This window comes from Grampus griseus (genome assembly GCF_964374135.1).
Source record: "Grampus griseus genome assembly, chromosome: 3".
NCBI lineage: Eukaryota > Metazoa > Chordata > Mammalia > Artiodactyla > Delphinidae > Grampus > Grampus griseus.
In genome coordinates, this window is record NC_139019.1 from 97,495,002 (window position 1) to 97,513,731 (window position 18,730).

At 33.7% G+C, this 18,730-nt stretch overlaps 1 protein-coding gene across 1 annotated transcript in view; it reads left to right on the forward strand.

Annotated features, from left to right (window-relative positions):
• The window catches only part of DMXL1 (Dmx like 1), a gene marked incomplete at its 5' end in the record, with an annotated part of 132,187 nt that overhangs the window by 94,420 nt on the left and 19,037 nt on the right, over positions 1 to 18,730 (forward strand). Inside the window, 4 exons of the mRNA XM_082650313.1 lie at positions 8,323 to 8,409; positions 10,966 to 11,087; positions 11,455 to 11,596; positions 15,114 to 15,174. Coding sequence (XP_082506439.1) covers positions 8,323 to 8,409; positions 10,966 to 11,087; positions 11,455 to 11,596; positions 15,114 to 15,174 — 412 coding nt within the window. The remainder of the gene's footprint in view (positions 1 to 8,322; positions 8,410 to 10,965; positions 11,088 to 11,454; positions 11,597 to 15,113; positions 15,175 to 18,730) is intronic.

The window sequence follows — 18,730 nt, forward strand, 5'->3', positions numbered from 1 at the left end:
TCCTATGATGTAAATTACTTGAAATATATCAAATACTATTATGTAGCCTTTGTTTTACTGGTATCAGTAGCATATAGCACATTGCCTTATGCATAGTAACTACTCAGAGTACTTGAGAATAAGAGCAGAAAGGATGAGAATTTGTACAATCATAAAATAACTCCCAGATGTTCTGTGATCAGACATTCAAATACAACTTTTAGTAGGTTGGTATTTAATTTATATGTTTCATATTCTTATTTTAAGACAATCTCAACAGAGTAATTTTTAGGGGAATGATTTTTCAAAATATTTTTTTTGAGGCTACTAATTTCCACTTCTTTTTCTTTCCCAAAGGATTCTATGCAATTAATTTAAAAAGACTGATTTGATATAAAGTGTATATTGTAACTAAAACTTTGGCAAAGTAAATATATGCCGTCCATACTTAACTTTGGAAATTTCTAATGGCCTTCAGAAGTTTTGAGGGAACGTAATTCAGACTTTTAATCAGTTAACAATATTCTTTGCCTGGGTACTCATTAATTATTATAGTCTATACATTAGCATGAATTCTTATCCTAAGACTTTTCTTTTGACAGATTTTATAAAATGTTAATAATCAGAATGTTGTATTTCTGTAGTCATCACACTACATCAAAAGGCAGTCATTCTGTTTGGTTAACATCATAACAATTTTTGGCCAGAATTTTCCAAGCCATCTGCTACAGTTTTATTTTAAACAGGTTTGTTAGGTATACCTGACTTAAAGTAACTGCACATATTTATTAAAGTGTAGAGTTTGGTCAACTTTGACATATGTATACATTGGTGAAGCCATCATCACAATCAAGATAATGAATATATCCATCAACCTCAAAACTTTAATTCCTTCCTTGCTTCTCCCTTCCTAACTTTGCCCCGTTTCTCTCAGACAACTACCAATTTGCTTCCTGACATTACTGATTAGTTTGCATTTTCTTGAATTTTATGTAAATAGAATCATACAATATGTCTTTTTTTCTCTGTGTCCTTTCTCTTAGCATAATTATTTTGAAATTCTTCCATATTGTTTATTTCAGTAGTTCATTCATTTTTATCACTGAATTATATTCATTTTATGGCTATACCACAGTTTGTTTGTCCATTTACCTGTTGATGAACACTAGAGCTGTTACCATTTTGGGGCTATTTCAAATAAGACTACTTATCATATTCATGCACAGGTTTTTTTGTATGGGCATATGCTTTCATTTCTCTTGTGTAGATGCCTGGGAATGGAACGACTGAATCATAGTGTAGGTGTATGGTTAACTTTTTAAGGAACTGCTTAAGTATTTTCCATTGTACCATTTTACATTCTCAGCGACAGTATATGAAATCAGTTGCTTAACATTCTCACCAACACTTAGTATGGTCAGCCTTTTTATTTTAGCCATTCTAGTAGATGTGTACTGGTAGTTTGTTATGGATTTAATTTGCATTAAGCATCTTAATCATGTGCTTATTTGCCATTTGTGTAACTTTTTGGTTGAAGTGTCTTTTCAGATGTTGTGTCTGTTTTTATAGGGTTGTATGTTTGCTTAGTTGAGTTTCAACAGTTCCTTATGTATTTTAAATACAAATTAGATATGTGATTTTAAAATATTTCCTCTTAGATGATTTCTTGTCTTTTCATTCTCTTTACAAGTTCTTTTAAACTGCAGACGTTCTTTTTCTTTCTTTTTTTTTTTTGCGGTACGCGGGCCTCTCGCTGTTGTGGCCTCTCCTGTTGCGGAGCTCAGGCTCCAGACGCGCAGGCTCAGCGGCCATGGCTCATGGGCCCAGCCGCTCCGCGGCATGTGGGAATCCTCCCGGACTAGGACACGAACCCGTGTCCCCTGCATCGGCAGGCGGACTCTCAACCACTGCGCCACCAGGGAAGCCCCAGAAGTTCTTAATTGATATATTGGAGCTCATCAAAATTTGTTCTGTGTATGGATTTTCTTTCTATAAGAATTTTGCCTAACCTAACGTCACAAAGATTTTCTCCTGCTTTGTTGATGTTTTATAGTCATGGTTAGACCTATGACCCAGTTTCAGTTAATTTTTTAATACGGTGTGAAGTATGTATTGTAGTTACTTTTTTTTTTAAATCTGTGTATCAGTTGTCCCACCACTTTGATTATCCTTTCCTCCACTGCATTGCTTTTCTCTCTTAAAAAGTCAGTTGACATATATCTGGAAGTTTATTTCTGGACTCTGTTTTGGACCATTGATCTATTTGTTTATCTTTATGCTAATACCCTACTATCTTACCGCACTAACTAGAACTTCCAGTCTAGTATTGAATAGAAATGGTGAAAACAGACATTTTTATCTTGTTCCTGATCTTGGGGAGGAAGCATGCAGTCTTTTGTCATCAAGTATGATGTTATCTGTAAGGTTTTTTTAGAGGCCCTTCATAAGACTGAAGAAGTTTCTTTCTTTCTTCAGGTTGTTGAGAGTTTTTAATCAGGCATGGATGTTGGAATTTGTCAAATGCTTTTTTTTTTTCTCCTGTTGAGATGATCATATGGTTTTTCTGCTTTGAGTCTGTTTAATATGGCTAAGTAGATTGATGGCTTTGTTTGATGTTAAATCAAGTTTGCATTCCCAGGGTAAGAACCATATGGTCATGATGTGGTATATTTTTAATATATTATTAGATTTGATCTGTTAAAATTTTTGTTAAGAATTTTTGTACCTATGTTTATGAAAGATACTGGTTTTTAGTTTCTTTTAATGTTTTTGGGTTTTTTGTTTTATCTTTGTTTTTTTTCGTGTGTGTGTGTGTGTGTGTGTGTGTGTGTTTTAACAAATGCTGGCCTCACAGAGTGAGTTGGAAAATGTTCTCTCCTTTTTAATTGTTTGGAAGAATTTGTGTAGAATCAGTATTATTTCTTCTTTAAGTGTTTGGTAGAATTCACCAGAGAAATTTTCTGGGCCTGGAGTTTTTAAATCTACAACTTCAGTTTCTTTCTTTAACAGATATAGAGCAGTTCAGGTTTTCAGTTTCTTCTTGAGTGAGCTTTTGGTAGTCCATACCTTTCAAGAAATTTATCTGCTTCATTTCCGTTGTCATATTTATTGATGTAAAGTTATGCATAATATTCCCTTATCCTTTTAATACACAGTAGAATCTGTGGTGTTATTACCTCTCATTTCTCTGCTATAATCTTGAAAACAAAATTATTTCTTAATATTTATATTCCCTAATATTTTGGGTATTGGTGTCATTTTATATTCATCTGACTGCTTCCCATTTCTTTCTAGTATGCCTTTGATAGTCTTTAGATCTCATCTTCATGTTCGTTTTATTATATCATTAGAGTAGTGCTGAAGTACTCCAGGCATACAGCTTTATATTGTAGAAAGTCTTAGTAACTGAAAACAACTAATGAGACCTGGAGTACAGCTTTTCTATAGACCTGTTCTGTGACACCGAGCTCATTCCACCCTTGAAGTCTTATTTACTAAATGAGAGTTGATAGTTTTAAACATGCTGTTGCTTTAATTGAAATAGTAGTAGAATCCTGGATTTAGTCTGTTAGTACTATTCCCTTCTTCACTCCTAAGGGAAGCTTTGTGGAACCCAGACACTATTCAGATCAGTTTCCACATAAGATTTCCTTTTTTTAAAATTTTGGTAAAATATATATATAAAATTTATCAGTTTAATCATTTTGAGTATACAGTTCAGTAACATTAAGTACATTCACATGGTTTTGCAACCATCACTACCATCCGTCCCCAGAACTTCTTCATCTCCCTAAACTGAAACTCTTTACCCATTAAACAGTAGTTCTCCATTTCTGCCACTCCTCCCCCCAGCCCCTGCCAATTACCATTTTACGTTCTGTCTATGAATTTTACTTCCCTAGATACCTATATAAGTGGAATCGTACAATATTTGTACTTTTGTGACTGGCTTATTTCATTTAGTATAACACCTTCAAGGTTCATCCATTTCGTAGCATGTTTCAGAATTTCCTTTCTTTTCAAGGTTAAATAATATTCCATTATGTATATATAGCATTTCGTTTATCCATTCAGCTATTAATGGACATTTGGGTTGTATCAGTCTTTTGACTATTGTGGGTAGTACTGCTGTGAACATTGGTATACAAATATCTATTCCAGTCTCTGCTTTCAGTTCTTTGTGTATTTACCTTGAAGTGGAATTGCTGGATCATATGATAATTCTTTACTTTTTTTTTTTTTTTGAATTTTATTTTAGTTTTTTTATAGCAGGTTCTTATTAGTCATCAGTTTTATACACATCAGTGTATACATGTCAACCACAATTGTCCTGTTTACTTTTTTTATCTGTTTAATCTCATAAAAACTCTTTTAGCATTCATATTTGGGTTTTTTTCCCTCATTTATCCAGCCCAATCACATTTTATAAGCATGACTTGAAACCTTATATTAAGATGACCTTTAAGACCATATTCATTGTGATTTTTTTTAACATCTTTATTGAAGTATAATTGCTCTACAATGGTGTGTTAGTTTCTGCCTTACAACAAAGTGAATCAGCTATACACACACACATATCCCAACATCTCCCCCCTCCTGTGTCTCCCTCCCTCCCACCCTCCCCATCACACCCCCCAGGCGGCCACAGAGCACTGAGCTGATCTCTCTGTGCTATGCGGCTGCTTCCCACTAGCTATCTGTTTTACATTTGGTAGTGTACAGATGTCCATGCCACTCTCTCACTTTGTGCCAGCTTACCCTTACCCCTCCCCGTATCCTCAAGTCCATTTTCTAGTAGGTCTGCGTCTTTATTCCCATCTTGCCCCTAGGTTCTTCATGACGATTTTCTGTTTGTTTGTTTTAGATTCCATATATATGTGTTAGCATACAGTATTTGTCTTTCTCTTTCTGACTTACTTCACTGTGTATGACAGACTCTAGGTCCATCCACCTCATTACAAATAGCTCAATTTCATTTCTTTTAATGGCTGAGTAATATTCCATTGTATATATGTGCCACATCTCCTTTATCCATTCATCTGTCGATGGACACTTAGGTTGTTTCCATCTCCTGGCTATTGTAAGTAGAGCTGCAATGAACATTTTGGTACATGACTCTTTTTGAATTATGGTTTTCTCAGGGTATATGCCCCGTAGTGGGATTGCTGGGTCATATGGTAGTTCTATTTGTAGTTTTTTAAGGAACCTCCATACTGTTCTCCATAATGGCTATACCAATTCACATTCCCACCAGCAGTGCAAGAGTGTTCCCTTTTCTCCACACCCTCTCCAGCATTTATTGTTTCTAGATTTTTTGATGATGGCCATTCTGACTGGTGTGAGATGATATCTCATTGTAGTTTTGATTTGTATTTCTCTAATGATTAATGATGTTGAGCATTCTTTCATGTGTTTGTTGGCAGGCTGTATATCTTCTTTGGAGAAATGTCTATTTAGGTCTTCTGCCCATTTTTGGATTGGGTTGTTTGTTTTTTTGTTATTGAGCTGCATGAGCTTCTTGTAAATTTTGGAGATTAATCCTTTATCAGTTGCTTCATTTGCAAATATTTTCTCCCATTCTGAGGGTTGTCTTTTGGTCTTGTTTGTGGTTTCCTTTGCTGTGCAAAAGCTTTGAAGTTTCATTAGGTCCCATTTGTTTATTTTTATTTCCATTTCTCTAGGAGGTGGGTCAAAAAGGATCTTGCTGTGATTTATGTCATAGAGTGTTCTGCCTATGTTTTCCTCTAAGAGTTTGATAGATTCTGACCTTACATTTAGGTCTTTAATCCATTTTGAGCTTATTTTTGTGTATGGTGTTAGGGAGTGATCTAATCTCATACTTTTACAGGTACCTGTCCAGTTTTCCCAGCACCACTTATTGAAGAGGCTGTCCTTTCTCCACTGTACATTCCTGCCTCCTTTATCACAGATAAGGTGACCATATGTGTGTCGGTTTATCTCTGGGCTTTCTATCCTGTTCCATTGATCTATATTTCTGTTTTTGTGCCAGTACCATAGTGTCTTGATTACTGTAGCTTTGTAGTATAGTCTGAAGTCAGGGAGCCTGATTCCTCCAGCTCTGTTTTTCATTCTCAAGATTGCTTTGGCTATTCAGTGTCTTTTGTGTTTCCATACAAATTATAATTCTTAATTCTCTCCAGCCCTGCTCATTTCATGAAGTCCAGACTTGCATATATAATCTATTAGTTACCTCCCCCTCAATGTCAAAACATAGAATTTTCTGTCTTCCCCTAATCCCAACCTAAACCTATTCTTTCCTTCACTTTTGTCTCAGTATCATTTTTTGAGAACGGTCTGAAAACTGGGAGTCACCCTTGCTTCCTCTCTTTTACTCACTACTGTAGTCTCAGCCATTGGCAAAATTTATCCTAATGCTAACCACTTAATCAGTACCACCATTCCTACTCCTCTAATCAAATACACCGCTGCCTCTTACTTCAGCTACTGTAGTTGCCTCTTAACTAGTTTCCTGGCAGCCAGTCTCACGCCCCTTATGTTTTGTCCCACAACATCCAGAATTATCAAAACCCTCCAATGGTTTTCTAACCTTAAAATAAAATCTGAATTCTTTATTATGGCTTTTAAGGCCCCATGCAAGCTAAACTGTGCCTACTTCTCCAAATTCATCTCCTACAACTTACGATTGTTTTCAAAATTGAATATGCATAAACTCTTGATGCCAAACACCATTCCTTCTACCCCACCCCACCCCCTTTAATTGATTCTCACACAGATCTTCTTGGGACCGCACTATTGAGAAACAATGTTTTAGTAAATCTAGATAATGAAAGGACAGGAATGTATTCCCACACTGAAGAAGCGTTTATGAAGTTCATGCTTTCCTCTCTGTGAGTGTAAAGTTTGAAGAAGTGCTGCCGGTGAAACTGAAATTTTCCACCCACCCATTCATTACCAGCAAATAGCATATCCCTCTATTCCATGGAAATATCATTTGTCTTTATTTCCAATTTCTTCAACACCCAGTAGTGGACCCTTAGTGTACTTTAGATACCAGGCAGATAGGTGGTTAAGTTGGGATTTTGGTCATGAAATTACAGAATTTGACTTAGACATTCTTACTGGATGATGGACCTCAACCAGAACTAAGACTTTATTTAGAAAAGAAGTTGACTTCTCAAATCAACCTAAATGCTGGTACGAGCAGTGAAATTCTTTCATGTTTGTTATCCAGTTGCATTTAAGATTAGAGTATATTTGACATCTTTACATCCAGTGACTATGAGTTTTGATTGCATATGGTTATTTTGGTTTGATTATGTCTCTTTCAACTTTGCAAATGAACTGTCATCTTAGTTGCCATTTTTAAAAATACTGCTCACCCTACTCAGTTCTGTGGTCAAACGATGGATGGGGATTGGTGATATTTTATCTAAATTTTCCAGGAAGTAAATTTGTTTTCTGATTTCAAATTAATAACTTCTGCACTGCACAATGAGTTGTGAAACAATTTATAATAATTCATTTTAAAGGTTGAAGGTTAGGATAAAATAAAATGAAACAAAATAGTATATTAAGTAACATCTCCAACTCTTAACAATTGCCTCTTCATTTTACCTCTGTTTATTTTAGTAAATGTTGATTTTATACAGTACTCTCTTCTGAGTTGAAAGGTGTATATACCTTCTGTGGGGTAAGCAAAAGGTCAAATAATATTTCCCTTGTCCAAAGTATATTGAATTATGGTTTATTCAGCTATTAAAATGATTACTGACTTGGGCAAATTACTATGCCTTTCCGGATTTCAGAGTCCTTTAATAAATTAAAAGTTATTTTAGATAAAGAGTCAGTAAAATATATTCAGCTGGCTGTGTCCTACTTGTTCTTCTGTAGGCCATGAGCTAAGAATGGTTTTTATATTTTTGAAAGGTTGTTTTAAAAAAGAATATGCAACATAATTCTTTACTGGTCTGCAAAACCTAAGATATTTACCTTCTGACCTTTTAATATTAAAATATTTAAAATATCAAAGGATTATAATACTACGAAACGCGGTAAACTTATCTTAACGTTAATAATTAGAATGTCTTAAAGTTAACTTATTGCAGCTTAAGAACATAAGCAGTTAATGAAGTTGTATATCAATGATCTTTTTATATGTGAAAAAGCAAATTTGAAAAGATGTAAATTCCTCTTGCCAAATTTTGTTTTAGAAATAAGTAACATGTAAAATAGTACCTTTGGATTTGAAATACCTGAAAAGTTTCTTAATTTATGCAAGTATTAAATGAAAGACTGACATATATTATGTTTTTTCATTTACTAAAATCACTGTATTTTTGTATTTTCTTTCCCTCCATTTAGATAGAAGCAGATTCGGGATATCCTGGAGGTAAAGCAAGAATTATTCATAAGGAATCTGATATAATTACTGCCTTTGCTGTTAATAAAGTAAGTACATAGACATTTTTCTTTTCTTTGATTAAGTATTCATAGTTGGAGAATGTCTCCTGTTCTGTCAGTTTATTCAGTAGCAGTGTTTCCCTTTCCCAGAGCTACTTTCTACTCCTTAAATTGCAATGTGAATACATTTTTTATTTTATAAAATGATTATATTGTTTGATAATTTATTTGATCTTGGATATATAGCAGATAAAATGTTTTATTACTACACAGAGAGAGGTCTCAAGTATTTATATATGCAGTTGCCTTTAGAATTTATTTATTTTATTTTATTTTTATTTTTTGGCATGCGGGATCTTAGTTCCCCGACCAGGGATCGAACCCATGCCCCTTGCAGTGGAAGCACAGAATATTAACCACTGGACCGTCAGGGAAGTCCCCCTGCCTTTAGAATTTATACAACACATGCAGCTAATCCAAAGAAAATGTTTCCTGTTTTCTTTATATGAATATGTTGAATGTGATTCTTCGTATAGATCAAAATTAAGCTTATATGTGACTCACAGAAATTCTCCCTCTTTGACTTTCAGCTATAATAGCTGCCCAACTAGAGTGTTTTCTTTGTATTCCTTAGCTTTCTTACTCAATATCCTCCTTAGAGGTGTCTATAAGCTACTTACAGAAGAGGTAGCCTTCGGTACAGTGGTCCAAGGTTGAAATTTATCTTAGTCATTTTCCCCTCCTATCTTCCCTAATTGCCTTACTGCAAAATGTATAGGGACTTCTAGTTGATTCTTCATCTTCCTATGCTATGTCTGTCTTTTTTGCCCTCACCGTGCGGCTTGTGGGATCTTAGTTCCCTGACCAGGGATTGAACCCACACCCTCAGCAGTGAAAGCGCAGAGTCTTACCCACTGGACCACTGGGGAATTCCCTATGCCTGTCTTTTCTTTGATTTCACCGAGATAGATCCTTTGTCATTCTGTCCTCATCTTTACCTGTGTTCTTCATCTCATATTCCTCATAGACTCTCCCTAACAGTGACTAGTTCTGTTCATAGCAGGCAAGTTTGGGATTCGCCCCTTAGCCAGGCAGTTCTCATGATGTAGTATCTATATAATATGATATATACATATTACACAATACAAATATAAAATTATTATTTACACTCAACAAGTCACTTCCTTCCCCTGAAGAAAATAAGGTTTTAATATTTTGTGCTATAAAACAGACTAGCTTTTTTCTCTTACTTGGATATATTATATAAGTAAATAGTAATGAACAGTCATATACAAAGTCTCCTGTTGACTCTGTAAGAGTGTACTTGTTTAATTTTTATTTCTTCAAATATATTGTTTTTACATCTTTGTTAAATTTGTAGCTAAGAAATATCCTTTGCTTTAAATTGCAGTAATTTAAAATGCTGATGAGATTGAACTTTTCCCCATTTGTTTAGTTGTGAATTATCTGTGTCAAGAATGATCTGAGATTTTCCCCTGCATTCAATGGAACAAGTTAACTTTCACAGTTTAATGGATACTGTTAGAAGACACAAGACCAGAGACAAAGGACAGTTTATTACTAATAGCAAAAACTAGAATGTTAGCATTTTTGCTCTGGTTCCCTGAGGTACATTTCCCACAAAGGGACAGCAAGAAGGCCAATGATACCCAAATCTTTTCTAATGTACATTAAGCTTATCTGCCTTTTGATCTGGAGGGAGAGACTATAGCTATATAGACATCCTGGCAATAATACCGTGAAACAAAGGCAGTCATTGGCTAACTCACAAGACATACAAAAGTGGAGAGTCCCATGGAGAATTACCTTCCAACAGTCTAGTTAATATCCTTTTCCCACATATCTCTTGGGTCTCAGTTTTTTCTTATTAGTTTGTATTTAGCATTTTACATAATGGAAATACTAATCCTGTTTTCTTTTTGCTGTCAATATCTTTTCATTTTCTGTTTTAGAGATACATGTTTTAAATTTGTAGATGTTTAAAATTTTCTATCATTTAGTCTGACCAACTTTTCATTTATGATTTTTTCTGACATACTTCCCTCACTCTTCTTCACCTCTTCTTTGTGACCCTTTCCCAAATTCTGTTTGTCTTGCCTAAGATTGAAAGGCTTTAGGTGAAAGTGATACCATCTTATTTGAATAATTCACCATTATTTCTTTAGTTTGGAGTTCCTTATCTCCCTTACCTTTCCTTACCTCCCAGGGCCCCTATATTGTTCAACATCTCACTCCACATTTCTGAACTGTGCAAACCTTAAGGAGATTGTACCATTCTAGTAGACTAGAGAGACAGTGCTGGGAGAAGAAATGAAGTGGCATGTGCATTTCCATTTATAGCTGACTTTCTGTTGAATGCTCTGGAATTCTTAGAATATAAACATATCTCCAAGCTCAAGCTGATGATTATTTCACTCAAAGTTATTTATTAAAATTAATTTAAAATATTTGTGAAAATACTATTTATTCTATACCTTAAAGTTATCATTTCTAGAGGCTGTTTTGTAGTCTCCATTTTCAAAAGTAGCGCATATACATGTTACGCATTTTTATTTAAAAAGTACTGTATGATTTATTTTTCAGGCGAATAGAAACTGCATAGCAATTGCTTCAAGCCATGATGTTCAAGAACTAGATGTTTCTGGAATTCTGGCTACACAGATCTATACTTGGGTAGATGATGATATAGAAATGGAAACCAAAGGGTACCCTTATACTTTGTTTTTATTTGGTGACATTGCAGTACGAATAATGAAATCCACAGAACTATACCTTTCAAATGATTTTTTAAAGGAATAGTCCTAGATTGTAAGCAAAGTGGAAATTGATACGCTAAAGAGTAAAGAAGGGGTGGCTGGAGCTTTAAAGAAGGGAATCGAGGGTTAGAAGAGAATAGGTGAAGGGATCTGAAATTGTTCACGTACAAAATTATTGTCTGTAAGTTGAGAGTTCAGAGCTGAAGAAAATTAATTTTAAAGGGAAGTACAAAGTCATATGTTAGAGCTTTCAGGTATAACAGAAGAAATGAAGAACTGATGGGTTGCTTTCATTCTGGCTGATATTCCTTTGTAGGTCAGAAGATTTCTTGGTTATACATGCTCGTGATGATTTAACAGCTGTGCAGGGTACAACCCCATACACACATAGCAATCCTGGTACTCCAATTAACATGCCATGGCTTGGTAGTACACAGACTGGCAGAGGAGCATCAGTGGTATGTAAAGTTAAACATATTTGTGTATAAATGTCCTGTTTTTCTCTCTAACTTAATAGATAAAAGATGATGTAAATTTTTTTTTTGTGTGTGTGGTATGGGGGCCTCTCACTGTTGTGGCCTCTCCCGTTGCGGAGCACAGGCTCTGGATGCGCAGGCTCAGTGGCCATGGCTAACGGGCCTAGCCACTCCGCGGCATGTGGGATCTTCCCGGACCGGGGCACGAACCTGTGTCCCCTGCATTGGCAGGCGGACTCAACCACTGCGCCACCAGGGAAGCCCTAAATATTTTTTTTTAATTCTTAATTTTTTTAATAAGTCATACTTGTTGGAAATTATAAATTTTGATTCGAAGAATAATATGTTTTCATTTGAAAAGGGTAACAAAAATTATTTTAAATAAATAATTGAAAATACAAAGAGCTATATTTTAAGTAATAATTATTTGGAACCAAATTAGGCCTCAGCAAACTATGGCCTATGGGTCAAATCCTGCCTACTACCTGTTGTATCGACAACATGCTAAGAATGGTGTTTGCATTTTTCAGCTGTTGAAAAAAAATCAAAAGAAGAATGGTATTCTGTGACACATGAAAATTATATGAAATTCAGATTTTATTGTCTATAAATAAAGTTTTATTGGAACATAGCCACACTCATTTTTTTAATATTTTGTTTATGGATGCTTTCACATTACAGTGGTAGGATTGAGTATCTGAGCAGAGACTATATGCCCATAGAGTCCAAAACATTTATTATCTAATTCTTTATGAAAAAGGTTTGCCAACCCCTAGTCTAGATAATATTTTTAAATGGTTATCAACTAATAACTGTTAGTTGATGCTGAGACAAATAAATTTTTCTTTTTTTGAACAAATAAAAATGATATAAATTTTTTTTAATTTAAGCAAAATATAATATGCAGATGAACTGAAACAGAATTTTTCTGTAGTAATGGAGGATCTTCTTGAGCCCTTATTACCTAAGCTGTGATCCATGTTTATACCCACATGAGATTCCTTTGTTGACACTTAGGGTATAGGAATTCATACACAGAACCAAAGAAACCCAGCACCAGCAGTTCTTTCCATGGCTTTCTAGGTGGTAGGTGGTTTTTGTAAGGGTAATTATTTAAATAAAGGCTCAGTCATCTTTAATAATACCTGATAATATTTTATACTTAATGCAGTTCCTTTATCACTCATATAACCTTATTATTGTTTGAGATATCTGTTGTAGCTGTTGTAATTACTCCTACTTACCATTCTTTAGATGAAGCTTGAGATCCAGAAAGGTCAAGGAATTTAACTCAGGTCACTATCTCAAATTTGTGGTAGAGCTTGTGTTAAAGCCCTCCATTCCCCTTCACTCATTGATTTCAGGTAGGAGTATTTTAAGTATTAAGAATTTGAAAAGCAATCTAGTGATTATTCAAAAGAAAAGAGTTGGTCATTAATAGTTAAATTTTTTCCAATGGACAGATACATTAAAATTCATTTGTAAAACCTACTGATATTATTATCTTTTAAAGAACTTAAAGAGAATATACAAAATATACAAAAAGAAATAGTAAGCACTTTTTCCAACTCCATTTTCAGAGAATATGATACAATTCTTCCTGTAACAGCTTTCTTTCTGGTCTCTCTGCTTCTATACTGCTCCCTCTGTTTTATACACAGCATGCAGAGTTGCTTTTTTCTAAAAGATCATTCAGGTTATCACTCCAATGCTTAAGACTTGAAGATTTCCCAGTACAGCTTTAAATCAAGTCCTTAACATGGCCTCTAAGGCCCTATGTGATTTAAACTCTGCCAGCCTCTGCAGCAGCATCTCCCTTGTTTCCACACCTGATTCTCTTTGCTCTGGTCACACTGGCCTTCTTTCTGTCACTTGAGCACATCAAGCTCAGAGCCTTTACCTTGTTTTCTGCTTGAAATACTCTTCTTCTGTTTACCATTCAGATCTCAACTCAAATTCCCAGAGATTTCCCTTGCTTCCTTAGCAAAGGTATCTGCTGCTCCCTACACTACTGCCAGTCACACTGTTATCTCATTTGATCATCATATTATCCCATTTTATCATCTCATCAGTTTGGAAATTATCTATTCATTATTTGGTTGTCTTTTTTTAATACCCTCTGCAATGCAAGCTCTTTGAGAGATTATGTTATGCCTGCCTTATATATTGATGATCTCTAAGTAGAATAGATCTCTAAGTAGAACATTTAGTAGGTGCTCAGAAAATATTTGTTTATTCTCCAGAGTATTATAATATGGAAATTTACCATTGTTATTCCTCTTAGGACTGAATTTTCTTCCTATTTAAATGTTAGAAGGACATCTTTTTTAGTTGGGGTCATTGTGGTTTGTAAACATAAGTATTGGGATTATCCCACTCCATCCTCAGGAAAAAGACACCAATATAATAAGGTGGTTCCTTTTTATATGGATCTTCTAAAATAATTAATGATTTCTTTCCCTTATAATATTCTACATATGCTTTCAGAAACTTATTTAACTTTCTTTTATTTTTTTACTCATGATTTTCCTTTGATGCTCTTACCAGAAAAAAAATGATAATTAAAAGAAAGAACAGGAATCTTTAGACTTTTTCTAAATTAAGAGGGGCAAGGGATTTAAACATGAAGTTTACTAAACAGAAGTAACATTCAGAAGGTTGTTTTTTGTGTGTAGAGAATTTGATCAAAATTTTCTTAATCCTATTATTTTATTAAATTATGAATGCTAATGAATACTAGTTATGACCAATTTCTGCTGTTTTGGAGTATAACTGCAGCCATATATATCTTTCAGTGTTTCTATCCCTCACTGATTCTGCTGGCCTAGTTCCTTCCCTCCCTCCCAAATCCCCACTTTACTTACAGCTTTAGGCTAATTGAACAATTTAAAATCCAAAAGAACAGTAACAACAAAATATACATGAACTGGTGCTACAAACTTAGGATAACCTATAACTATAGTTAGAGTTATAAGTAGGAAATAGTCTATAAATTAAAATTATCCCTTTAATTTCACATATTTAGTTTACTCTTATTTGACAGGCTATGTAAATCATTCAAAGCATAATTTTAAAATGGGTAAATAAATAGTTCCAAACTATCAGTTAAAAATTTATACAGTTTTCTGTTTACCTCTTTTTTTTTTTTTTCACATGCTTCTGCCTGTCTTTTTAACCTTATACTATTCAGGATTGTTCCAATAAATTTAATGGGATAAGAAAAGAATTGGCAAGAAAGGAGGTAAGACTAAATTCTTGAGGTGAATTTGTTCTTAGATACTAGGTAATGATGCAGAAAATGTATGTACACTTAAATGTTAGAGAGCTGAACTATTAAATTTCATTTCTGTTACCATGTTTAGTATTTTTAGCACCCATTACAATAGTTATGGAATCATGTAAAAATAAATAAATGTTATTTGAATCTCCTGTCACAATTTAAATTTTTAATACTACTTTTTATTGTAACTGTAAAAGAATGATTTTTCTTTGTTAACAGATGATTAAGAAAGCCATTAATAATGTCAGAAGAATGACTTCTCATCCATCTCTTCCTTACTGTAAGTTGATGATAATTAGCCATTATTTTAAGGAATTTAAAGGAAACTTTTAGTTTCAATTGAAAGATAGTCAACACTTTATTTTTTTTGTAGGGAATGTTTGCTAGCAAGTAAAATCACTTCAAAATTGGGTAAAAATAGAAAAAGTGATTTTCCTGAATTAATAGAGAAGGCTAACTTAACATGTAAATTTTTAGCATTTTGACTGAATATTTCTGTTATCACATTTTATTTTTGAACATTTTGCACATTGTTAAATTGTAGTTGATAATTATTGTTTTAATAATTGGATCACTCCCTTTTTTATTACATAGAACAGAACCGTATCTGGGTCACTTGTAGCCTCCTCATAATCAGTTTGTATTTTATTAACATTTTGTCAGTTTGTCTTTTATCAGATACACTAATAGTAAGTATAGGAAATGGTTATTACTACATTCTTACATTCTAAGGCAGGATATATTTATTTTTAGTTAATCTTCCTAGGAATCGCAAAAGTTTTTCTTCCTTTAACAAAGATTTAACGGGGAATTTATTGGAAGTATTGAAGCAGAGAAAAAATAATAGAGACAACTTTAACTGGTGGGTTGGAATCAGTATTCATATTGGCATGTGTGTATTCCAGGTTTTTTTTAATATAATTTTTAAGTAGTGCCCTTCATCAAATTGTCCTACTACACAGTAACAAAAATAGTGAAAATAGTGCATGTTAATTAAAAGGTACTCATGTCCTTCCAATTTAATAACCTATAAAAAAATCGTACCACCTTTTTTATGAGAGATGTTTTGATAAAATAGGAGTGGCAAAACGAGTGTTCTTTTCTACCTAATTATAATAAGTCTGTAAGCATCTGTTATCAAAGTTATATACCAATGTCTAATAAAATAGGAGTGGCAAAACGAGTGTTCTTTACTACCTAATTATAATAAGCGCTATAAGTATCTATTATCAAAGTTATATACCAATGTCTAATAAAAGGGTTGAAGAGAACCATATATTTAAGATGAAGAGGGTAACTTCTGTTACTTATGCTAGAGGTATAAAATAATATTGAAAATTAGCCTGTTTCCACTACATCAAATTTATTCAACACTAGAAGTATATGTTTTCTATCCACAAGTCTAGTGTAAAGTAAGAACTAAAAACAATCATGAAGCATATAGAGGAAGGAGTCAAAGGTGTTTTATTTACAAAGCTTAAATAATATTAATCCTGCAGCAAGAAAATTTGGCATTGTTTAAAATCTATTCTTACTCTATACAATAGGGTTTAGAAGTTTCCTGAAATATTGAAGGGATTTCATTATTTCTCAGTCCCAAAACATGTATCATGACAGGTGACTAGTTTATAAATAGGCTCTACGTCAAGCCCATAAATTTAAATAAAATAATCCCTAGCTTCAAAGGCAATTAATGGACTTATTTTCAGAGTTATTATGTAATATCATGTAACTTCTGTCTTGCAGTAAGTACTTTCTCTGTTCAGAGAAGAACTACTGTAACTGGCAGATAAGAGACTTGAAAAATTAAATGCTAATTAAATTAATCACTGAAATTTTTTTACAGTATATTTTTTCATGTCATGAACAAGTCTCACAGATAGTAATTTAGTTCAACAATAGGCTCCTTTCATGTACTGGAAATATTTTGAAACAAGTTTTTAAAAAATTTTACTCTGAATTACAGATACCTCAAAATAGTTCCTTCCTTCCTTTGGAATAGATTTTTAAAAAATCTTAGTCATTGTAAACCAAAACTTTTGGACTTCTACTCCAGGGAAGTTTTTTAGAAGTTAATCTAATAGGTTGAACTGAAATAGAAATGTAAGTCTTAAAAGGAAAGCCTCATTTCAAAAACAAAAAATGAATATATTAAGATTTTTAAGGTTGCATTTAACTCTTTCGTTACATGTATATGATGTAACAGACTTTACTTACTAATAAGGAATATTTGCTCAGACAACCTGGTTATAGGAACGTTTGTGGGTTTTTTTGTTTGTTTGTTTTTGTTTTTTAAAGAATTAATTTTTGGCCACATTGGGTCTTCGTTGCTGCGCATGGGCTTTCTCTAGTTGTGACGAGCGGGGGCTACTCTTCGTTGCGATGCACGGGCTTCTCATTGCAGTGGCTTCTCTTGTTGCAGAGCACAGGCTCTAGGCACGCGGGCTTCAGTAGTTGTGTTGCACGGGCTCAGTAGTTGTGGCACGCGGTCTCTAGAGTACAGGTTCAGTAGTTGTGGTGCATGGGCTTAGTTGCTCTGCGGCATGTGGGATCTTCCCAGACCAGGGATCGAACCCGTGTCCCCTGCATTGGCAGGCAGATTCTTATCCACTGTGCCACCAGTGAAGTCATGGAACCTTCGTTTTTTTAAGTTTTAGTTTATAAGGTTTTAAGAGTGTTTCATTTTACATGTGAGCTACTAATAATTAGGGATTTTTTTCAAATAAATAAAACCATAAATAATAGAAAAATTTGAGTGGTTTTTAAATGCATCTAGTCCAATTTATTTTTTTTGATTAAGCTGGGCAAGACTATAGAGGAGAGGGAGGGTAGAATTAACATCCCTAGTCTCAAGAAATTCTACCCACCCTTCCATCCCAGCCCAGTGTTAAAACATGTCAAAACAGTTGAAGCTCCTTTTTTTTAAATACTTGGATATGAATGAGGGAAAATTGCCTAATGTATGACCAGCAATGTGCTAGATACTTTACTTTTACATACATTAATATAATTTCTCACTACCTCTGTACCACATTAATACTGATAACTATTCTTAATGTAGATTTGGCCCTATATGTTAGGCATATTTCTGAATGATTTATATGAATTATCTCATTTACTTCTCAGAACTGTCCAGTGACTTATATATCATTAATGATATATATCACTATTATAGTGGCTTATATACCTTTTACTAGAAGGAAATAGGCTCAGGGAGATTAAGTAAGTTTCCTAGTAACACACAATTAGTAAATGGTAAAGTAAAAAATGTAATAATTACTTAGTTTGTTCATATTCCTTAATGAAACAGATAACATATATTTGAGATATCAGATGAGACAATAACTATTAGAAATGATTTTTTTAGCATGACTTTCAAGACCTTGTACAATCTTTTTTTCAGAGAAAAATGCATAAATTTAAACATCAGTAGTATGACTGATAAGAATTGGCTGTTAAAAATCCCAAGATTTTATACTGCTGAACTGAATGAATAAGCATTTTCGGAACTCTAATGGAAAACTGATGAATTCATAAAAGTGCTAACAAAAGATCAAGATGAAAAAAAATTAATTACATGGGACTGAGTGAACTGATGAGGATGATTATAATTTTTGTGACTTTCTGTTTCAATAAAAAAAAAACCCACAAGGACTCAGAATCAAAAAATATACAAATCAATTTTCAGAATCAAAAAATATACAAATCAATATACAAAGTAAAGGAGCTGTTACTGTGGAGGATTACTGGACTGAATGTCAATATTATATGACATAGTATGAGTGTGTTTCGTGTTTGGTAATTGCAGTCATTGTTGCTTTTGTTGTGGTCATCCA